Source organism: Primulina tabacum, chromosome 3 (assembly GCF_025594145.1).
Source record: "Primulina tabacum isolate GXHZ01 chromosome 3, ASM2559414v2, whole genome shotgun sequence".
Taxonomy (NCBI): domain Eukaryota; kingdom Viridiplantae; phylum Streptophyta; class Magnoliopsida; order Lamiales; family Gesneriaceae; genus Primulina; species Primulina tabacum.
Genome location: NC_134552.1, coordinates 11,848,718 through 11,870,690, shown reverse-complemented (window position 1 = coordinate 11,870,690; position 21,973 = coordinate 11,848,718). Strand labels below are relative to the sequence as shown.

At 39.9% G+C, this 21,973-nt stretch overlaps 2 protein-coding genes across 2 annotated transcripts; one reads left to right on the top strand and one right to left on the bottom strand.

The window, feature by feature from the left end:
* Positions 1-10,410: 10,410 nt before the first annotated feature.
* LOC142540349 (two-component response regulator-like APRR5) lies at positions 10,411-14,024 on the bottom strand. The gene is given in 8 exon segments (XM_075646437.1): positions 10,411-10,740; positions 10,944-11,517; positions 11,632-12,083; positions 12,181-12,336; positions 12,451-12,581; positions 12,672-12,741; positions 12,743-12,834; positions 13,522-14,024. Coding segments are annotated over 8 exon segments (1,869 nt in total). The 5' UTR covers positions 13,802-14,024; the 3' UTR covers positions 10,411-10,626.
* Positions 14,025-17,149: 3,125 nt separating this feature from the next.
* Positions 17,150-18,580, top strand: LOC142538423 (uncharacterized). Its single transcript, XM_075643743.1, has one exon. The coding sequence runs from the start codon at positions 17,150-17,152 to the stop codon at positions 18,578-18,580; it is 1,431 nt and encodes a 476-aa protein (XP_075499858.1).
* Positions 18,581-21,973: the final 3,393 nt, after the last annotated feature.

Below are 21,973 nucleotides of genomic sequence, written 5' to 3'. Positions count from 1 at the left end.
ACCTCCCCAAGAGGTCAGAAGAGGGCCCCTTCTACTTCTCAGCCCGGCCGAATTGCCAGTTCTTCGAGGGGGCCCCTTCCTCCAACAAGTTTTGGAAAAATCACTTCTTTTTTGTCCAACCCTCAGACTCATGGGATGTATGCTCTCGGTGGAGGGCAGCTCTCCCCGAGCTCCCTACTCCCTCCTCGGGCTTTCGTAAGACCCCCACCTTTCTCGAACCCTTTGGGGCAATCAGGGGTCGGCGTTTCCATACTCCCACCCTCCTAGCCGAGGACCTCTTGCGCTATTACGGGCTCAGCTCGGCCAAAGTCACTCCCCAAGGCAACGAGGGTATGGAAATCAGCTCGATCTTTGTTGACCCCCTCCCCTCTCCGTTATCTCTCTCTCTCTCTATCTGTTGCTTTTTTTTTTTTTTTTGATTGAGCTTCGGTGATTGTCTCAGCTACTTGAGTCATGAATGCTCTCATCAAAAAGGCTGAGGCTCGAAGGCAACAGAAGGCCAGCTCAACGAATGTGGGCAAGGGAAAGATTGTGGTTGCTGAGGTCAGCGCAGAGGAGGTTACGGTTGTCTCCATTGCTGAGACACAAGCGGTTCCTACGAGCTCTTCTCGGAAGCGCCGAGCCCCCGGGACCCCTCGTCCTCATGGGCGATCTTCAAGTAGTGAGGAGCTCGGCCCCCCTCAAACTGAAGCCTTGCCCCTTCGACAGATGAGGTCAGATATCTCCTCACAAGTCCTCCGTTGTCGCTCTAATCTGTATGATATGTACCGAGAGGACCTGCGCATCGTTGGGGCAGGGCCGTCTCCACTCGCCGGGGCTGTTCTCCGGGACGTCGCCTCGAAGGCCGACGCAGAATTCCTAGATGGGCTGAACTGGTCTGAGCTCGTCAGGAGATCCACCAGTGCCAGTGCTGAGGTAACCTACCTTAGGTTAATTTTTTATGCTACTTAGATTTGGCTAACATTTTTCCCATGCAGGCCGCTCTGCTGAGTGCTGAGGTGGCATTCAGAGCCAATAATTTTCGGAAGCAGTCCTCCAGGGAGGCGAGGTCCTTCCAATCAACCTCGGCTGAGCTGGAGAGCAAACTCACTGCTATTTTCGAGGCTCTGGAAAAGGAACAGGCCAACTCGAAGCGGAGGGAGGCTGACATGCGGGAGGGCTTTGCCGCCGAGACCATGAAAATGAAGAACGAGCTGCGCCTGGCTGAGGTACGTCTTGACGCTGATTAGGAGGAGGCGAAATCCGTTAAGGAGGAACTTATCATGGCCCAGCAGGAGATTGTTTCTGCAAGAGCTGACCTTGACAATGGGGCTGAGGTCTTCAAAGAGGCTTTCTTGAAGTCTGAGGAGTTTTGGGACGTCGTTGCTGAAAAGGCCCTTAACTTTATCTACGTAGGCTTTGATGGCGTCGTGGCCCAGTTCAGAGAAGCTGGCTATCCTCCAGAGGGGACCGCGGACGATTTCCTGGATGCCAAGAAGGTTGTGGAGAACCTCCCCCTGATATGTGATTAGTATTCTCCAACCCCTTTGTACTGAATTTGTGATGCACTTAATTTATATTTTATTGTATCATGGGTATCGTCTCTAGTGGTGAGTCAGCCAGTTAATTTTAGGTCGGTTTATTAATAGTAAGTTGATGTCCTACCAGGAGAGGTCGGCTAGACTCTTAGAGCTCGGCCCAACACTTAAAACCAATGAGGTCACGCTGAGAGAGGTCGGCTGGGCTCTTGGAGATCGGCCAAACACAACAATAATAAACCAATGAGGTTACGCTGAGAGAGGTCGGCTGGTCTCTTGAAGATCGGCCAAACACTAAACAAAATAAACCGAAGGTTACGCTGAGAGAGGTCGGCTGGTCTCTTGGAGATCGGCCAAACACAACAATAATAAACCAATGAGGTTACGCTGAGAGAGGTCGGCTGGTCTCTTGGAGATCGGCCAAACACTAAACAAAATAAACCGTGAGAGATGAGCTCGGCCATGGGAGGTCGGCACAACCCTTCACAAAATAATAACTCGGTAGGATCATGCCGTGGGCGATAAGCTCGGCCATGGGAGGTCGGCCAACCACTTAACAATTTGATCATGAATGAAAACATTCCTGCCGACCTGAGGTACGTATAAACACATGTCATTCATGATCATAGCGAGACGGCTGAGGCTAGGTCTAAACCAAGATGAGGTGAGCTCTGGGGATCCTGAATTGGCCAAGGGTGAAAACCCTTTCAAACTTGGCGGAACCAAGATGAGGTGAGCTCTGGGCTCCTGAACTGAGACCGGGTGAAAACCCTTGTAAACTTGGCGTAACCAAGATGAGGTGAGCTCTGGGCTCCTGAACTGAGATCGGGTGAAAACCCTTGTAAACTTGGTGTAACCAAGATGGGGTGAGCTCTGGGCTCCTGAACTGACTGAGGGTGAAAACCCTTTCACACTTGGCGTAACCAAGATGAGGTGAGCTCTGGGCTCCAGAACTGACTGAGGGTGAAAACCCTTTCAAACTTGGCGTAACCAAGATGAGGTGAGCTCTGGGCTCCTGAACTGAGATCGGGTGAAAACCCTTTTCATACTTGGCGTAACCAAGATGGGGTGAGCTCTGGGCTCCTGAACTGACTGAGGGTGAAAACCCTTTCACACTTGGCGTAACCAAGATGAGGTGAGCTCTGGGCTCCTGAACTGACTGAGGGTGAAAACCCTTTCAAACTTGGCGTAACCAAGATGAGGTGAGCTCTGGGCTCCTGAACTGAGATCGGGTGAAAACCCTTTTCATACTTGGCGTAACCAAGATGAGGTGAGCACTGGTGCTCCTGAGATGAGATGAGCTCTGGGTTCCTGAACTGACTGAGGGTGAAAACCCTTATACTGGGCGTAACCAAGATGAGGTGAGCACTGGTGCTCCTGAGATGAGATGAGCTCTGAGCTCCTGAACTGACTGAGGGTGAAAACCCTTTCACACTTGGCGTAACCAAGATGAGGTGAGCTCTGGGCTCCTGAACTGACTGAGGGTGAAAACCCTTTCAAACTTGGCGTAACCAAGATGAGGTGAGCTCTGGGCTCCTGAATTGAGATCGGGTGAAAACCCTTTTCATACTTGGCGTAACCAAGATGAGGTGAGCACTGGTGCTCCTGAGATGAGATGAGCTCTGGGCTCCTGAACTGACTAAGGGTGAAAACCCTTATACTGGGCGTAACCAAGATGAGGTGAGCACTGGTGCTCCTGAGATGAGATGAGCTCTGGGCTCCTGAACTGACTGAGGGTGAAAACCCTTATACTTGGCGTAACCAAGATGAGGTGAGCACTGGTGCTCCTGAGATGAGATGAGCTCTGGGCTCCTGAACTGGCTGAGGGTGAAAACCCTTTTCTGCAATAATAATAATTTCTTAACAAAAATGCGTAATTTTATTAATATATTTGAATAAAGCATTAAAACCTGACGTCCTTGCATCGAAAGTAAATGACATAAAAACTAAAGCTTCTAACAATATCTAAGCATAATATTTACGGAGGTGATAAGCATTCCATGGCCTCTTCAATTTCTTCCCTGCCCAGTCTTCTAAGTAATAGGCACCTGAGCTGAGCTTCTCCACCACTTTGAACGGTCCTTCCCATCTGGGATCGAGCTTTCCGACCTTCTCCTCTTGAACCTTCTTCCAAACTAGGTCTCCAACCTGGAAGCTCTTCTGAATGACCTTCTTATTGTAAGACTGGGCTATGCGTCTCTTGTAAGCTTCCATTCTTATGGCCGCGGCTTCCCTCTTTTCTTCCAGGAAATCCAAGTCTGCTGCTCGCCTCTCATTGTTTTGCTCATCATAGAATATTACGCGAGGTGTCTCTTCACCGATCTCCGCCGGAAGCACGGCTTCATTTCCATAGACCAGGCTGAAAGGCGTCTCCCCCGTGCCTATCTTAGGAGTAGTCCTGTATGACCAAAGCACGCTGGGGAGTTCCTCCACCCAATTACCTTTTGCGTTCCCAAGTCTGGTCTTCAGGCTCTGCACTAGGGACCTGTTAGTGACCTCCACTTGGCCATTGCACTGAGGGTAGGCCACAGAAGTGAAGTGCTGCTGGATCTTCATCTCTTTACACCAGGCTTGGATCCGGCTTCCTTGAAATTGTCTTCCATTGTCAGATATCAGCTTCCTCGGGACCCCGAACCTGCAGACAATGTTCTTCCAGAGAAATTTGAGTACCTCATTTTCAGTTATCCTAGCCAAAGCCTCAGCCTCCACCCATTTGGAAAAGTAATCTACAGCAACAAGCAAGAACTTTTTCTGAGCTGGGGCCGTGGGAAAAGGTCCCACAATGTCGATCCCCCATTGGTCAAATGGGCAGGCTGCCACAATACTCTTCATTAGTGCAACCGGTTGATGTTGGAGTTTAGCATGACGTTGGCAGCTATCGCATGAGATGACGATGGCTAGAGCGTATTTTAACATAGTGGGCCAGAAATATCCGGCCAAGAGTGCCTTTCGTGCTAGAAAGTAGGATCCCAAGTGATTTCCGCAACAGCCTTCATGAATCTCCCTTAGCACATAGTTAGATTGCTTGGGACCCAAGCACTTGAGAAGAGGCCGAGAGGCTGACCTCTTGTAAAGAGTTCCGTTGACCAGTATAAACCGAAGGCTCCTTCGTTTCATCCTGTATGCCTTTTTTGGGTCTTCGGGGAGCACTCCATCTTTCATGTAATCCAATAACTCGGTGCGCCAGTCATTGTCTTCGAGCTCAGGGGAGGGGTAGTGCAAAGAAGGACTTAGTTCTACTTGGACCACCACCTCTCTTGATTTCCAACTGTGGAGTGAGCTTGCCATTTTTGCGAGGGAGTCGGCTCCCTCATTCTCCTCCCTGGGGATCTGCTTAAAAACCAGTTCTGTAAAGAGTTCTTTAGCCGCCTCCACCGCTTTTACGTATTCTATCAGTCTTTCATTCTTGATATCATAGGATCCAATCATTTGGTTGGCCACCAGCTGAGAATCAGAGAAGATGTGGACCCGAGCAGCTCCGACTTGCCGTGCTGCTCTTAGACCTGCTAAGACCGCCTCGTATTCTGCCTCATTGTTGGATGCCCTAAAGTTTACTCTCACAGCTAACTTTAGTTCATCCCCTTTCGGAGAGATCAATAACACACCGACTCCACTGCCTTCATTGGTGGATGAACCATCCACATATACTTTCCAAAGATCTTCTATATCAACATGCAAAGTCTCAGCAAGAAAATCGGCCAAAGCTTGTGCCTTTATTGCGATCCTGGGTCCATATTGAATGTCATACTCTCCCATTTCGGTGGTCCATTTTACCAACCTTCCCGAGATATCAGCATGAGTCATTATCTTCCCGAGAGGACTATTAGTGAGGACCATAATGGGGTGAGATAGAAAGTATGGTCTCAGTCTTCGAGCTGTTGTGACCAGAGCCAGAGCAAGCTTTTCCACAACTGTATATCTGAGCTCCGCTTCTTTGAGGGCATGAGAGATGTAATATACTGGGCTTTGTTCGGTGCCTTTCTGTCTGACCAAGACTGAACTGACAGCCATCTCAGTGACCGAGAGATAGACATATAATGGTTCCCCTGAGGCTGGCTTGGCTAATATGGGGAGCTCCGCCAAATGCTTCTTTAGATCATCGAATGCCTTCACGCATTCTTCATCCCACTCGAACTTCTTAGCTTTCCTGAGAACTCGGAAGAAGGGCAGACTTCGATGCGCCGCTCTTGAAATGAATCGTGACAAAGCGGCGATTCTCCCGGCAAGCTTCTGGACCTCCTGGAGATTCCCAGGAGGTGTCATAGATTGAATAGCTTTCACTTTCTCAGGATTGGCCTCAATCCCTCTTTCCGTTACCATGTATCCGAGGAACTTCCCACTTCTGACCCCGAAAGTGCACTTTTGGGGGTTGAGTTTTAGCCCGTAAGATCTTAGAGTGGCAAAGGTCTCGCGGAGATCATTTATGAGATCGACTGAATTCTTGGACTTTATAAGAATATCATCCACATAAAATTCCACATTTCTTCCGACCTGGGCTGAGAAAACTTTGTCCATGAGCCTTTGATAGGTGGCTCCCGCATTTTTTAAACCGAAAGGAATTACCACATAACAGAACGTCCCTTCGGAGGTGATGAAACTCACTTTGTCCTGGTCCTCCTCTGCTAGGAGGATCTGATGGTATCCCTGATAGGCATCCATCAAACATAAGTACTGATAACCTGCGGTGGAGTCAACCAGTTGGTCTATCCTCGGCAAGGGGTAGCAATCTTTTGGACAAGCCTTGTTAAGATCTCTGAAGTCGACGCACATTCTCCATTTTCCGGAGCTCTTTGGGACCAGGACAACATTTGATAGCCATGTTGGGAAAAAGACCTCCCTAATGTGCCCTGCCTTAAGGAGCTCGTCTACCTGTTCTTTTATTATCTTGTCCTTTTCGGGGCCAAAATGCCTTTTCTTCTGTTTGACTGGCCGAGCTTCAGGAAGTATATTGAGGCGGTGTTCCATTATCCCGGGGCTGACCCCACGGAGCTCTTGTGAGGACCAAGCAAATACATCAAGATTAGCTTTCAAACAGGTCAGCAGGTCATGCTTAGTTCTGGGATCAAGATCAGCCGCCACTCTGACGCTCTGTTGGACCCCTATTTCTACTGTTTCTGGCTCTTCTTCTGATGTGAGCTGAACCTCTTTTTTGGAGGTCACACTTGGTTGGGTCACAACCATCCCCACCTCGATCCGAGATCTTTTGATTTCCTGCTTTACCTCATCTACATAACAACGTCGTGAGGATTTCTGATCTCCCCCTACGACTCCTACTCCATTCCCCACAGGATATTTCAGCTTTTGATGGTAGGTGGAGCTTACAGCTCGGAAATCGGCCAGGGCAGGTCGGCCAAGTATACCGTTGTAAGAAGAAGGGGCATCCACCACAGTAAAACATGTCATTTTGGTGATGCGGTGCGGTCCCGTCCCTAAAGATAAGGGGAGCATGATTTGTCCAATAGTTTGGACCGCATGTCCTGTGAAGCCAAATAAAGGCGTAGAGATATGATCAAACTCGAAACCTTCCACCTTCATTTGGTCCAGGGTTCTTTTGAAAAGAATATTAACTGAGCTTCCGGTGTCAACAAAGAATCTTGCGACGTCATAGTTGGCGACAGTAAGAGTGACTAATAAGGCGTCGTTATGAGGCGCCACAACACCTTTCAGATCATCCGGCCCGAAGCCAATGACGGGGTCATCTTTGGGGGCAAGGTCTAACCCCAGACTCTCCATTCTCCGACCATGAGCTTTACGAGCTCTGCCTGAATCTCCGTCGGTGGCGCCGCCCGTTATCATATGGGTTATACCTCTGGTCGGATCATTAGCAATCTGCTGGACCTGAGGTCCTTGATGTCGCGGGGGGTCATCTCGACCCCCTCGGTTGGGTCGGATCTCCCGGGGTTGTGGCCTCTGATTCACCCCAGGAGGTCCTCGATCCCTTCTATCATCTCGATACCTTCCTTCTGGTCGGGCTAAGAGGTTCTTCATGTGAGGGTCTCTTTGCATGATCCTTTGGACCTCTTCACCCAATTTCTGGCAATCATTCGTAACGTGACCGTACTCTTGATGGAACTCACAAAACTTATCTGAGGGAGGTAAACGCGGCCCTTTTTCGGCTTGTTTCGGGCGCTCTAACTTTCTTCTCTCTTCGCAAATTTCCATGGCCCTTTCCAAGCTCATGGCCAACGGAGCGTAGGGGAAGGGTCCAGGACCTCGACCCCTCTCCCCTATTCTCTCTGCAGGCCTCTTCCTGCTCGGCTCCACTTTCTCCTTTCCCTTATCCTTATCGCTGGGTCGGGTATCCACTCGCCTTTGCCTCTGGGCGTCTTCCAGGTTCACATATTTCTCAGCCCGGCTCAGGAGTTCATCATAACTTTGAGGGGGTTTCTTCACCAAGGAGTTGAAAATTTTCCCTCTCGAAGCCCCTGCGTGAAGGCATTTACCAAGGTTTCTGTTGTCGCGGCGGGGACCTCCAAGGCTGCACTGTTGAACCGCTTAATGAAGTCCCTCAATGAATCTGCATCTCCTTGTTTCAAACTGAATAATCCCAGGGAGGTCTTCAAGTATCTCTTGCTTGTGGCATACTGGTTTATGAAGAGGGTGCTAAATTCTCGGAAGCTGGTAATGGAATGTGGTGGGAGCAGATCGAACCACCTCTGAGCAGGTCCCACCAAGGTGGTAAGGAAAACCCGGCATTTGACCCCATCTGAGTATCGATGGAGAAGGGCGGCATTACTAAACCTCCCCAGGTGTTCTTCAGGGTCAGTACTCCCATCATAATCTTTAATAGTTGGCTGGCGGAAGTTAACGGGGAGTTCCTCATTCAGTATTTCGGGAGAGAGCGGGCTTTCCTTATCCAGCATAGGAGGTCGGCCTCCCATCTGCCTGCCAAGCCTTCTGACTTCCTCCCATATGGCTTCTAGGTGTTCAGGAGGAGGAGAAGGAGGAGGATTAGGAGGTTGTTGCGGTGGTGGTGATGGGGCTTGATTCCGACGGAGGGCCTCGTCCACAGATCTGTTAATCAACTGGGCCAGTTGGTCTATGCTAAGATCACCCATTCTTCCCCCTTGGCCCCCTCTGGGCCCTCGGTTATTGCCTTCGGTACCTCGGTTACTACCTTCATGGACCCGACCCCCTGCGGGGCCTGTTCTTCTACCTGTTCGTCCCCACATGTCTACGTCTTCTCAGTTGTTTTCCCACAGACGGCGCCAATTGATGTTGCTGAAATCAGTGATGTTAACTGGGATGTCAGATCTTCGCTTGGAGAGCTCAGATCAAACCTTGACACACTGGCGGGGAGATCGGCACGTCAATCGTGGAGCTCTGATCCGACACCTCGAATCAAGAAACACAAACAAGAGTGTTAGGAGGGGGCCGGAAGGTTGTTCCGGCGTAGCCCCTCCGACGCTCAAGTCAGAGAATAGAAAACTGAGAGAGTAGTGTGTGTGCTGAGAGAATGTGAAAGTATGAATTGAATTAAGAATTAACGAAACCTGGTATTTATAGGTGAACCATAGAGTCCTAGTTTTGGTAGGTTTAGATTCTCAGAATCTTCGGAAGATTTGGTCAAATATTGCCAGATTTGATTAGATTTCAATGGGCTTTACCTTTCTGGGCTTTGATTTATGTGGGCTATGCGCTTTAATTTCTGAGTAAGAGCTCTCGTAGGTGTGAGCCCACCTGCCACATGACCTTGTGGGAGCTCGGCTCGGGAGCTCGGTCCAAGGCGTCTCCAATCATCACGATATTAATATTAAGGAGGTCGGCTCGGCTTCACGCTGGGAGGTCGGCACGGGAGCTCGGTCAGTCGGAGGTCGGCTGACTTCTCCAATTGATGGAATTTCTTATATAGGAGGTTGGCTGGGATGACCTCCCAGGTGACCTCCCGGGTCCTTAGAGTGCTGGGCTCCCAACAAGGGGCTATCGAGAGCGGGCCGAGCCCATCCTCTATCCGGGGGTATCAATAGATTTTGAGAGTTGTTTGGAATTCGGAGGTTGAGGTATAATTTTTAATTGAATAGGTCTATTGTGAGATGATCTCATGAATCTTTATCTATGAGACGGACCAATCCTACCGATATTCACAATAAAAAGTAATACTTTTAACATGAAAAGTATATTTTTTCATTGTTGACCTAAATAAAAAATGCGTCTCACAAAATACGACTCGTGAGACCGTCTCATATAAATTTTTGTTTTTTTTATTTGATTCCAATAAGTTATGAATATTATATTGCCAGAGATATAATAAATAAATTTTTAAATAATGAACCTATCTTCATATTTTGTTTAACTGGAGGCTCATACATTAACAAATTTAGGTCCGTATCCTTAATTTATTTAGCATTTGTTATTCAAGGAAAATATACTATTGTAAATTTACAACAACCGCTTGTATCTATTTGAAGCTGAACCTAATCCAAAATCATCAATCTAGTGATCATTTCTCATTCAAAAATCATGATATAATCCAATATCATATAAAATTATTATAAATGATTTTTATTTTGTTCAATTTTTCAAAAAAAAAATTAAAAATAAAGTATTGTATTCACTCCTTGTGTGCCAGAGATACCGTTAATTAGTGTAAGAGAGTAAGGAAAAAGAAAAAAGGGAGAGATTTGATTGATTCAGTGACCAAGAAGGTCGGTCCGAACGTGCTATCACCACCCTTTTGATGGTGTTATTTGCCAAACAAAATGTCAAAAAACATGATTTCCTTTTTTTCCTGATAGTGACATATTTTCCATTTACAAGTGTTGCAAGAACATGGATATGGCAATATAAAGTATAAACACAGCATGTTATAAAATGCTGTTAAATTGGCAGATATCATTTGATGGATCAGAGTAAATCTAGCTTTCTACACAATACATAAATTGAATCAACCAAATAAAAATCATTCCTTCACCTTTTTTTCAGTCAAGAAACTCTAAACTCACTACAAATCAACAAATAAAGTATCTTACACTGTTAAAACATGATATCTGTTAACTGCACGAGGAAGCTATATAGAGAAAATGTGTAATACAAACTTAACAACGAGACCATTACGACGAACTTTGAGGATACCATTTATCAGACATGCAAAAATTTGTTTGTATGGTGTCTAACCAGTCGAGGAGTCTCCACGCTGCAGATCATCAGTAGGCACTTGACGAACAAATTGTCCCTTCACTCGTGGCCGTTGTTCTGCCAGCTTTTTCCTGCTTTCATATCTCACCTGTGTACAAAGTAAAATTTGTGATTAAAGATAGAATTTTAATGGCAATATAACAGAATATGTTTCATTCTTCGTATTATCCAAGTTTTATTTTGGTAACGATGATTAAAGAGGGGAATTCTGATATAATCCTCGACAATTCCATGTTCCAGTAAAGTTTAAATTTTCATCTTCCAATTTTGCCAACGGATTTAACAGTTTACCTTCTTTTCAAAGCATCTTTCTTTCCTCTTCAACCGAAATTTTTTAAGAGCCTCTTCTCTCTGCAAAGTTCGATGAGAAGACCCCTCGTAAACATTAGAGCCCTCATCGTTGACATGTTCTGATGTGGCTTTAACATCTGAACCTTCATTGACAGGATGATGGCTTGTATAGCCAACACGAAAATTGCTATTTGCACTCTGGTCATTTTCAGGACATAAATCCTCCATGTCACCCATGATTTCAAATTTTTGAGCCTGTTTAGTATCTGTCTGATCAACTACATTATCCATTTTCTGATCTTTAAAGTCATTAATTTGCTGTGAACTCGAGGAAGGACTCTCTGATGGATTGAGTTGATTCATTCTTCGGAAAGATTCTGAGTGGTTTGACGTAGGCACAGCAAAATCATAAGCTCTAATTACATTTTCAAATCTTATACCTTTAACCTGGATAGGAAGAGAGTTTTCATTCTTCAGAGGGACATGATTAGATAGTGCATTATCAGACTCGGGTTGATGGTCTTTCTGTTGATCACAAGTACGAGGTGCTGGATGCAACTGCTTTCCAATATACCTACAATAAGTTTGAAGAAATCCCTCTGAAATTTTCCATCTTTGATGATTTTAGATGAAATAATACCACACAAAGACAGCTCAAAGAATCAAAATATAGTGTGTGAAAACTCACCGGTAAAAAGCTGATGCGTCAGAATGATTCAATCTATGCTCCTCATTTACTTGATTCACAGGGCCACTAGGATTAACTCTTCTCAAGGACAAATCCAAATGAGACAAACTATCATACTTGTTCGCAGTAACATTCGAAGCAGAGCTTCCAAAATTGCCTTTTCCGTAATTATCGAATGCTCCAATCAAGTCAATGGCTTCTCTAGAAAAATTCTCAAGGACGAGATTGTTCTCAAACTTTTGAACAGTAACATTAGCTTGTTCCATGCCGGTAATAACTTTATCTCCACCCTCATTGTTGTGCCTTTGAGTTTTTAAACTTTGTCGATGACATTCTTCTTGCTTTGGAGTATTAAAGTCATCTGAAAGCTGTAGGTTTATCGTCTGTGGGTGGTAATGTCCATGCTCAATATCTGTTTTTTCAGCGTCTGACTCGGGTTTTGTGCATGAGCTCTGCAGATATACACGGAAGCTTAATAAATTTCTATCAAAGCCCCAGATACTCATCGTAACTTGTTTAGATGAATGGGGAAAAACTTATGAATGTTACCTGAGCATCGCTTCCTTTATCAATACATTCCCTATTTCTTTGAACGCATGCTATGAAACCACTAGAATGATTGCTATTAGCCTTATTCTCAGCTGTAGCTTCAACCTTTTGTTGAGCGACGCTATCATCTGGTGCTTCATTGCCAGCACTACTCGACTAAAAACATAGCAGGAAACAAGAAATAATTACAAGGAATTATGGAATCTATGAAAGCATACGAACTTAAAACTTCAACAAATCTATATGTTTGAGATTAAAAATTGATCCTACCGCTTGTTTCCTCCAAACATGCTGCCACAAGTTCTTCAACTCATTTTTCCTGACGGGCTTTACAAGAAAATCAGCTGCGCCTCTCAACATGCATTTGTAAACAGTACTGATCGAGTCTTGCGAAGACATCACTACATTGTTCGAAAATATGACGATTAAGCCTACTCCACCACAAAATTAAATGAAATTATTTGAAATTTGAGTTTTGCTTGACGTCATACTTATAACCGGAATATTTTTGCAGGCATCATGCTCCATAATTAAGGTTAGGAGAGCATATCCGGAGATTAATGGCAAGTTCAACTTCTGTCAAAATAAGGTCTATGTTTTCGGGGCTCCCTTTCAACACCTCCCATGCTTTTAAGCCATCAGAAACGGCAGCAACTGGAACAGAGCAAAGGGAATTAAAATCTTTATTAAAAAACAGAAAAAGCCAATTGCAATAACCTCGAGTGGCAGTAAAAAAACCACATCCTTCGAATAACACTCGTAGACTTACTCAGGCTTAACAAAATATATTTTTAAGATACAGAATTATGGCTTCTTTTATTTGAACCGTCAACTGAGAATTATTGCGCAGTGTACACAAAAACATAGACATGTACAGCATACATTTGATGCACACTGTGGGTGGACTTGTTGGAATAGCCCATAAAACTACTCTTTCGATGTTGGAGAGAAAATTAAGGACACTAGAGACAGGAGAATAGTTGTTTTCATGCCTAAAACCAATCTCAAATTCAGAAAAGGGGATCTTTATACTGAACTCGGTCAACCCCAAATTTAAAACAAGGTGTCATTCAGACGAAAATATGATTCCGTACTACAATCTGAAGCTGAATTTTAACCATCATAGGAGAAAATACACATTTCCGTCAGCAGCCATGAAACACAAGTCTCGCCTAACAGAAATCTGAAAGAAAAAAAAAAGCAACCAACCAAGCTAAAATAGTAAACCATCTTCTAATCCCACCACGCATCAACAATCAGAGTTTTAAACCTCCAAGAAATTAAATTTTTTTTATCTCTCAAACAAAAATATCCCAAATCATTTGAATCGTGAAAACCAACCTCTGTAGCTGCATTTCCTAAGAAGAGCAGCAATAATCTGCCTGGTGGAATCATCAGCTTCCACCAAAAGCACCCTCAGCACCATTTTAGGAAGAAATCTCGCCCACTCCACAACTGAAGAAGAAGATGTACCAGCCGCCGCTAGAGCTCCTCCACCACCACCACCACCACCACCGTCACCCTTATTCTTCTTCTTGTGCCTGTTTCCTGCTTGTTTCACCTCTGTTTCTTGCATTCTCTCCTCCATCTCATCTTCACTGCTCAACACAATTTTTCCCATTTTCCAAGATCTCCGCTTTCTTCAAAGAACGAGCAAACAGTAGTTTGCAGGTAGAAAGATACAGATTTTTCCCAGCAGCGTCAACCAAAAATATCTGGTGGGGAGACCCGATTTTCTTCGATTTGTGGCCAATGGTCATTGGCGGCCTTTTTACTGGTTCATCTTTAACCACCACACATCTGATGGCTCACATTTATTTAAAATAATGGCTCATCATAGATGCTGCAGCATTCCACTAGGTGGATTAAATATCTGACCCAAAGTTCCAATTTTCTCAGATTGAACCACCTAATATTTTAAATTTATGTTTTGTACCCCAAAGTTGACAATTATAGCAAGTTCGCCCTCTTTGATAATTCTTTTTTTTCCCCTTGTATCAACATAATTGAAGGCATGTCTGTCGTCTCCCTATCAAATTTCAAGATAGCTTTTATCTTGTCCATGAGTATACGTCTGAATTGATGGAATAAGTGAGCGTTTGACCAATAATTGAGAATTCTCCTACATATTGCATAAGATTTGTCAAATATTTTTTATTCAACTCGCATGATTTTTAAATGATTGAGTAATTATTTTTATCCAATGCACATTAAATTGTTGTGATGGTTAGTTTTTATCGTCATAAAAAAAATACGGGCTAGATAGTTATTATACAAGGGTAAAATTTGAGAATGGTGCAGCTACAAGGGGGGAAGTGTAAATACTCCTATATGTGGAAAAATATATATATATATATATATATATATATAGGATTCAAAATATCTTGGGAAGGAATGGCATGGCCACGTCCCCAAGCTCAAAGTCTTCAAAAAATAAAAGTGTGATTTGGGGAATTTGAATTTAGCCTAAATTGGTGGCCCAAATTTCTGAAATTGACAGCCAGAGTTTTTCACCAGTGGACGGGTACTCGGCCTCACGTTTTATAAAAATCTTTTATAGTGGGTCCCACGAGTAGATATTTTGCATCTCATGGATAATGTGTCGACACGTGGAAAGAATATAGATATTTCTGTTTTATTATTATTTTCTTCTGGAACCTCACTCTCGTGAATTAAATAATCTCACACATTTATCAGCACAGTAAAGTGATATATTATTATATATTGGATATACTTGTTGTCCATTTTCCACTGGATGGATGGATCGATTTATTTATTTATTTATTATTTATATACCTAAAAATCGGGTATTTGAATGCTCGGAAGTGGACACGAAGTTGGAGATTTCATAAATTCCAGGCCATATTATATGTTTGGGAAAATTTCATATTACTTTAATATCACTAGTCATTGTCTCCATCATGCATTTATCTTACGTGTGATTTAATAGTCCGTAAGACGAAGTAATTTTCTTCATATATATAATTAGGGCCGTGCTTATTACGAGGCCAATAAGTTCAATGACTCAGGATCATTTTTTTTTTTTTGGTCCCAAAAATTTTTAAAAAAATTTATTATATATAAAAAAATTTGTTTTTTATTTTAAATATTAAAATATAAAGAATCAATAAAATATCAAATAAAAGCCTATAAAATTTTTTTCGCCGCTCCACTCTTCTATTCCTTCGTTTTCTCCGTCTTCTTCGACTCCAGCATCATTTGCTAACCCTTGTAAGTGTATTAATGTTATGTACAGTAATAATTTGATAATTTGTATTATAATGCTTTCTCCCCTGAATCTTGCTACTTGAATAATTTGATTTCTATTGATATATTAGATTTATGTTTGTAGTTTTATGATTTATTTCGCTGCAATCCTATTCTCTTTTGGGTATCTTTCTTTATTTCGAGTTAAGTTCTTGGAAGATTCGAACTTGTGATAACTGTATGTTTGGGAAATTTAATAGCAAATTTTTGATGAGATTTTTGTCTTTTTATTGTATTTTCTTCTTTTCTTTTTTTGTGGCAAAAGCTGAAATATTAAGTCTTGGTAGATTTGATCTTGATCAAAAGAGTTTGTTGGAGCGTGTATCAATTTGCGGTTTTGCAACATGTACCCGCTGAAATCTGAGGATAAATCCACTTTTGAAGTCTTAATTTTCTATTTTAAAATCGACACCTTTCTAATTTTTTCCCTGCAATTTAGTGGACCTTACTAATTACTATTTGAGTTTCAAATGACTCAAGAGAAGGAAACCAATATTTAGTGGACCTTACCATTTAACACGAAATAATTGAATAAAATGTTCTTTTTGAGCAAGCATTAATTTTTTAAACAATTATAATTAAAGATTTAGTTCATTGAATTATTTTTTTGAATTATTTGGTTAATCATGCCTCTTAAGTACATGTTTGGGTCTCAAAAAAGAAAAAGAAAGCTAAAAATCGAAGAAATGATTCAAAGTCAAGCTTGAGATATCAACAAGTACTTTGTTTCAAACAAAAACATAGTTGCAGAGGTTGAAAACACGGTTGATAATTCAATTAGCAGAGAACACGATAATGAATTGGATGAGAATGAGATTGATACTAAAAAACTCATTGAGTCTGTCGATGTGGATGTATTCAATGATCATGAGAAAGATGAAGAGTTTGTTCAATATGAGAACTTGAATCAGGAAACTTGGTCTGATGATCCGGCAAAGTGGGACAACATTGATCAAAAAGTTAGAAACTTTTTATTAGAAAGAGGTCCGAATAGAGATGTCATAAATGTGTTTCCTAAAGATAGCGCTAACAGGCATTTCAATGTGTCACATTATAAGAGAATTTTGCCAAACCGGGAGGAAATTGATAGAAGATGGTTATTATATTCAGTTTCTTGTAACAAGATTTTTTGTTTTTGCTGTAAGTTATTCAAGAAGCAAGTAACCAAGGCTGGATATGGTCAGTTAGCTAACGAATGATACAATGATTGGCAAAATTTGAGTCGATGTCTTGCAAATCATGAAGTGAGTAAGGAGCATACTGGAGTGTATGACGAATTGGCTTGAATTGGAAAGAAGATTGAAGACAAATAAAGTGATTGATGCAGGAGTACAAGTACAAATTAATAAATAAAGAGAGCATTGGAAACAAGTGTTACAGAGGATAATCGCAGTTGTTCAGCGATTGGCGAAAAACAACTTAGCATTTCGATGAAATTCTGAAAAACTTTATGTTGAAAGCAATGGTTTGTTTCTACAAATTATTGAAATGATTGCAGAGTTTGATCCAGTAATGAAAGAACACCTTCGACAGGATTAAAGACCATGAGACTTATACTACATATCTTGGTTGCAGAATTCAAAATGAGTTGATACAGATGTTGGCAAGCGAGGTAAGAAAAACAATACTTGCAAAGGTAAGACAAGCAAAATATTTTTCAATCATATTAGATTGTACTCCTGATATCAGTCACAAAGAGCAAATGTCCATTGTCATGCGATGTTTAAATGATTCAAAACGTTTCATAAAAGTAGAAGAATATTGGGTGCAATTTTTAGATGTTGATGATACTTCGGGACTTGGGCATTTTATGCATCTTAAAAATGCATTAGTCAATCTTGAGCTTGATATTGATGATATTAGAGATCAAGGATATGATAATGGTTCTAATATGAAAGGTAGATATAAAGGTGTACAAAAAAGATTACTTAAAATGAATCCCAGAGCTTTTTATACTCCTTGTGGTTGTCATAGTCTGAATTTAGCTTTGTGTGATATGGCGAATTGTTGTCTTAAGGCTATGTCATTTTTTGGAGTAATACAACGGATCTATACATTGTTCTCCTCTTCTACCAAGCGGTGGAAGATTTTCAAAGATCACGTAAAGGGTTTGACAGTTAAGCCATTGTCACAAACACGATGGAAAAGTCATGTTGAGAGTGTTAAACCTATAAAGGAGCAAATTGCACAAATAAGAGATGCTTTGTATGACTTGACAAATGATAGTGAAGATCCCAAAACGAAGAGTGAAGCTGAGTCCTTAGCGTTATATGAACTTGAGAATTTTGAATTCTTGCTTGGTGTGGTAATTTGGTACAAGTTGTTGCATGCTATCAACACTGTGAGCAAATTTCTTCAATCTGAAAATATGGATATTGATGTTGCTATCAAACTTTTACAAGGAATTATTTTATTTCTTGAAGAATTTAGAGAAGATGGTTACGATAAGGCCATGGTTGAAGCTAAAGAAATGGCATGTGAGATGGGCATTGAAGCTGTATTTCGAGAGAAACGTGTTATTCGAAGAAAGAAACAATTTGGTGAAAGCAACAGTGAAGAAGTGATACAGTCAGCTGCAGAATCTTTTCGAATTAACTATTTTCTCTTTATAATCGATCAAACTCGTTCTTCTATTAAAGCTCGATTTGAAGAGTTTCAAAAATATGAAGAAACATTTGGTTTTTTGTTCAATCTAGAGAGGTTACAACGTGCAGATGATGAAACATTGTTGAGGTCTTGCAAGAATCTTGAAAATTCTTCGACTCATAAAGGTTGTTCTGATATTAATGGGGATGATCTATTTTCGGAGTTGACATTCTTGAGGTGCTCATTACCAAGAGAAGCAAAATCGGCCATTGATGTAGTGAATTACTTGAAGAAAATGGATGGGTGTTTCCCAAATGCTCATATTGCTTATAAAATCTTGTTGACTGTCCCGGTCACAGTAGCAAGTGCAGAGCGAAGTTTCTCAAAGTTAAAGCTCATAAAAACTTTTATCCGCTCAACCATGTCACAAGAAAGATTGAATGGATTGGCTATGTTATCGATTGAGAAAGAAATTACTGAACAACTTGATTATACAGACTTGATTAGTATTTTTAGCTCTAAAAATGTTAGGCGTGTTGTTTTTTAGTGATCATTTTGGATATGTTTGATATTTTTATTCATTTAGTTTTTATATTGTCTTTAACGTATTGATTTAATTTGAAAAATTATTATGGAACTAAAAAAAAATATGAGCACACATTATGATTCAGATGCCTCTTTTTAAAAGTTAGACTCAAGCCCAAATATTGTTAGGATCGGCCCTGTATATAATCAACAGTAATATTTTTGACACAAAAAATAATTTTTTTATGGGTGATCAAAATTGAAGATTGGTTTCACATAATTAATTCATGAGACCGTCTCACAAAAAATTTGTGTCATGTAAAAAAGCATTTTTTCTTTATTTTAATTTTTAATTTTTTTTTTGCTTGACAACTGTATTTTATCCTTTTAATTAACGTGTAAATGTCGGTAATCCATTTTATTTATATCTATATAATGTAAGAGTGTGTGTATCCCTTTTCTATTACACAAAGAATACTGTAACCATTTTCATGCATCACGTAATTTTGTCTACCACTCTTTAATTTTTCTTTTTTCTCATGAATAATTGATATAGATGGTGAAATCCATAGATTTACGACAAGTTGTTTATATATGTGATGCGAGATTCGTGTAATTTAAAACAATATGTTTTATCAGAAATTATATATTTTATTTGTTATGTGGGTCTCGAGTCGTAATCTATCGTTAACTTATATTCACAATGGTGGAAGTGTGTACAATCTTTGACTTTACAAAAGATAAAAAAAATTATGAATTCAGCGGAAAAGCCACGGTTTTACTAAACCAACATTTTTATTTTTCTAGTTTTCATCCTGTTAGGAGTATTCTAATCATGTAACCAGAATTTACAATAAATATAAAAAATAGAGGTTACATATTTGGCGACTTAGTGGGGTAATAAATTGGGATTATATATAGTTGATATATCAAACAATAATATACTAGTGTACTAATTCGATATGAGATGAATATATCATTGGTAACGTATTGTTACTAAAATATCATGTCATGTGACATGCAGTGACTGTTCAAAACTCTGAAATGAATCGTTAGGCTAAAGAGGTTGCTTCAACCTACATTTGGTGTAGTACTTTTCCTCACGTACTCAAATAGGATTCATACAATCGATCATTTACGAGCCAAGTTGACTCACATTTTAGACCGAAGTCATGCTGTTCAGATGAACCAGGTTTTAAACATGTTGTTCATTGGATTCAAATTTTCAAGCCGAAGCCGAGTTGTCCATTGGACTACCAATCTGATAAATAGACCATTGGCTAGGCTCAATTTATTCGGTCATTCAATCGATAATAGACGATCGATAATCAGTCAATATCAATAAATCCAGAAATTCAAATATACAGTACAATATGACCAATAAATTGCGACATACACAATATGATGTGATATAAGAGTAATATATTAGTTTATAAATTTTACTTTAAATTTCAGTGCAAATGTCAAACTTTATTATTGAATAAACCATGTCAAACTGTATTATTGAAGAAACCGATTGAAAAAATATAACTGTTAGAGAAAACCACATCTCGATAGCTTATTTTTTGTATCGATTTCAATCACAAGCCAATATAATTTCCTATAAATAAAATTTGAGCGATTTTACACTGGTCATGACAGATATTAGGTATTGGAATCTTTAAAAAATCATTTTTTGTACAAAACTTGTATCAGTTAATTTTGGTTAACACTTTAAAATTTTATAACAATTAAGATACATGTCCAAAATTATTAAACTTTCCACGAATGCCTAAAATAGTGCAGAATCGTTCAAAAGTTGAGAATTTCACGAAACACGTCGGCTTGTGTACCACAAGCACCGTCTCGCCTGCACGTGGCAGAGCTCCGGCCGTCTAATTTCTACAAATTTTATGTTGAACACTTGCAAAATTCAAAACGGATTAATATCAGATTTTGCAAAAACTAGAATGATAATCAAGCTCATTTCTAATTAACAAAAGCTGTATTTTCGACGTATGTAAACACAATTGGTCAATACCATTGTAAACTCGAAAACAATTTGAATACTTTTTATTTTAAAATCGAAGTGAAAATTGTTAAAGAATAATGAGTAATATAGGATGAAAGTAGTTATCTTAATTACAAGTTCCTGGAATTTGTTCGGAAATGTTTTTCGTGAATCTTGATTTTCTGAAAAAAAAAATATTTGTTTGGTGATTTTGATGCATCTCCTATACTATTTGTTTCAGGGTCAAATAGGAGTGTTGTGTAAAAATTGTGTAATTTTTTGTGATTATTTGGTATTTTTCTCTATTCTGCCCTTTTTTCTTACTGGTTTACTCCCCAATTTTTTTCCTCTCCAAACTAACATATTTTTACAGTTTGATCCGATAAAATGTTTTATCGAGGTTATTTTATAGTTAAAATGGAACAAGTGAGTCATTTATATCATGATACTTGTTTGTTCAAATTTTAAACTTTAGACACATACCTAGGCTCATTTCTTAACACATGCATGATGCAACCTTATTTTAACATAATTTGGCAAATGTTGTCTGAACTTGGTGACTCATATTTCCTATCAAAATTAATTAGTAAATATGAATTAAATGATATAATAGTTTATTTTACCACGTTTTATTCTTTTTATTATCAAAATTAATCTAAATATGTTTTGTTAGTATTTTTATATTGAAATGTTATTATTTCATATATTCTTAAATTTTCTTATTTCATTTACTGATTATTTTTATTTAAGTTATATTATTTTAAAATTCTATTTTATGTGCGTATAAGTTTGTTTAAATTTCAATTGTGGGATAATAAAAATTTATTTCATTGTATTATTATTATTCAGAAATATTTATATTTATTTTATTTCAATTTTCAGTTTATTGCATTTTGATTAAATAACTCAAATTTTTTTGGATGTTTTTTATGATATGACGTGAAACAAATTAATTATCTATGCATGTGGTTTTACTTGAATTGTGTTGACCAAACACAACTTGTTTGTTTTCGGATTCTAAACTATGATCAATAAGATTATTTATTTTTAATATTTTTCTTTTTTTTTTATAGGTTAAAATCGTCAAAAAAATGAGAAAAATGTTTTTGGAATATGAATATGATGGTGTGATATTCTGTTTCAGAATAATACAAGTGGCATTTACATTTGTGACAAAAACTTGTGTGAAGCGTTCTCACGGGTCGTATTTTGTGAGACATGTCTCTTATTTGGGTCATCCATAAAAAAACTATTACTTTTTATGCTAATAGTATTACTTTTTATTGTGAATATCGATAGGGTTGACCTGTCTCACAGATAAATATTCGTGAGACCGTCTCACAAGATACATACTCTACGTTTATTTGTTGAAAATAAATATGAATCACAAATTCAATATAATATTTTTTTTATAAGAGAGAAGAT

What these genes read in the sequence shown, in the direction of transcription:
- LOC142538423 (XM_075643743.1), top strand. Translation starts at nt 17,150, where the DNA reads ATGTCCATTGTCATGCGATGTTTAAATGATTCAAAACGTTTCATAAAA.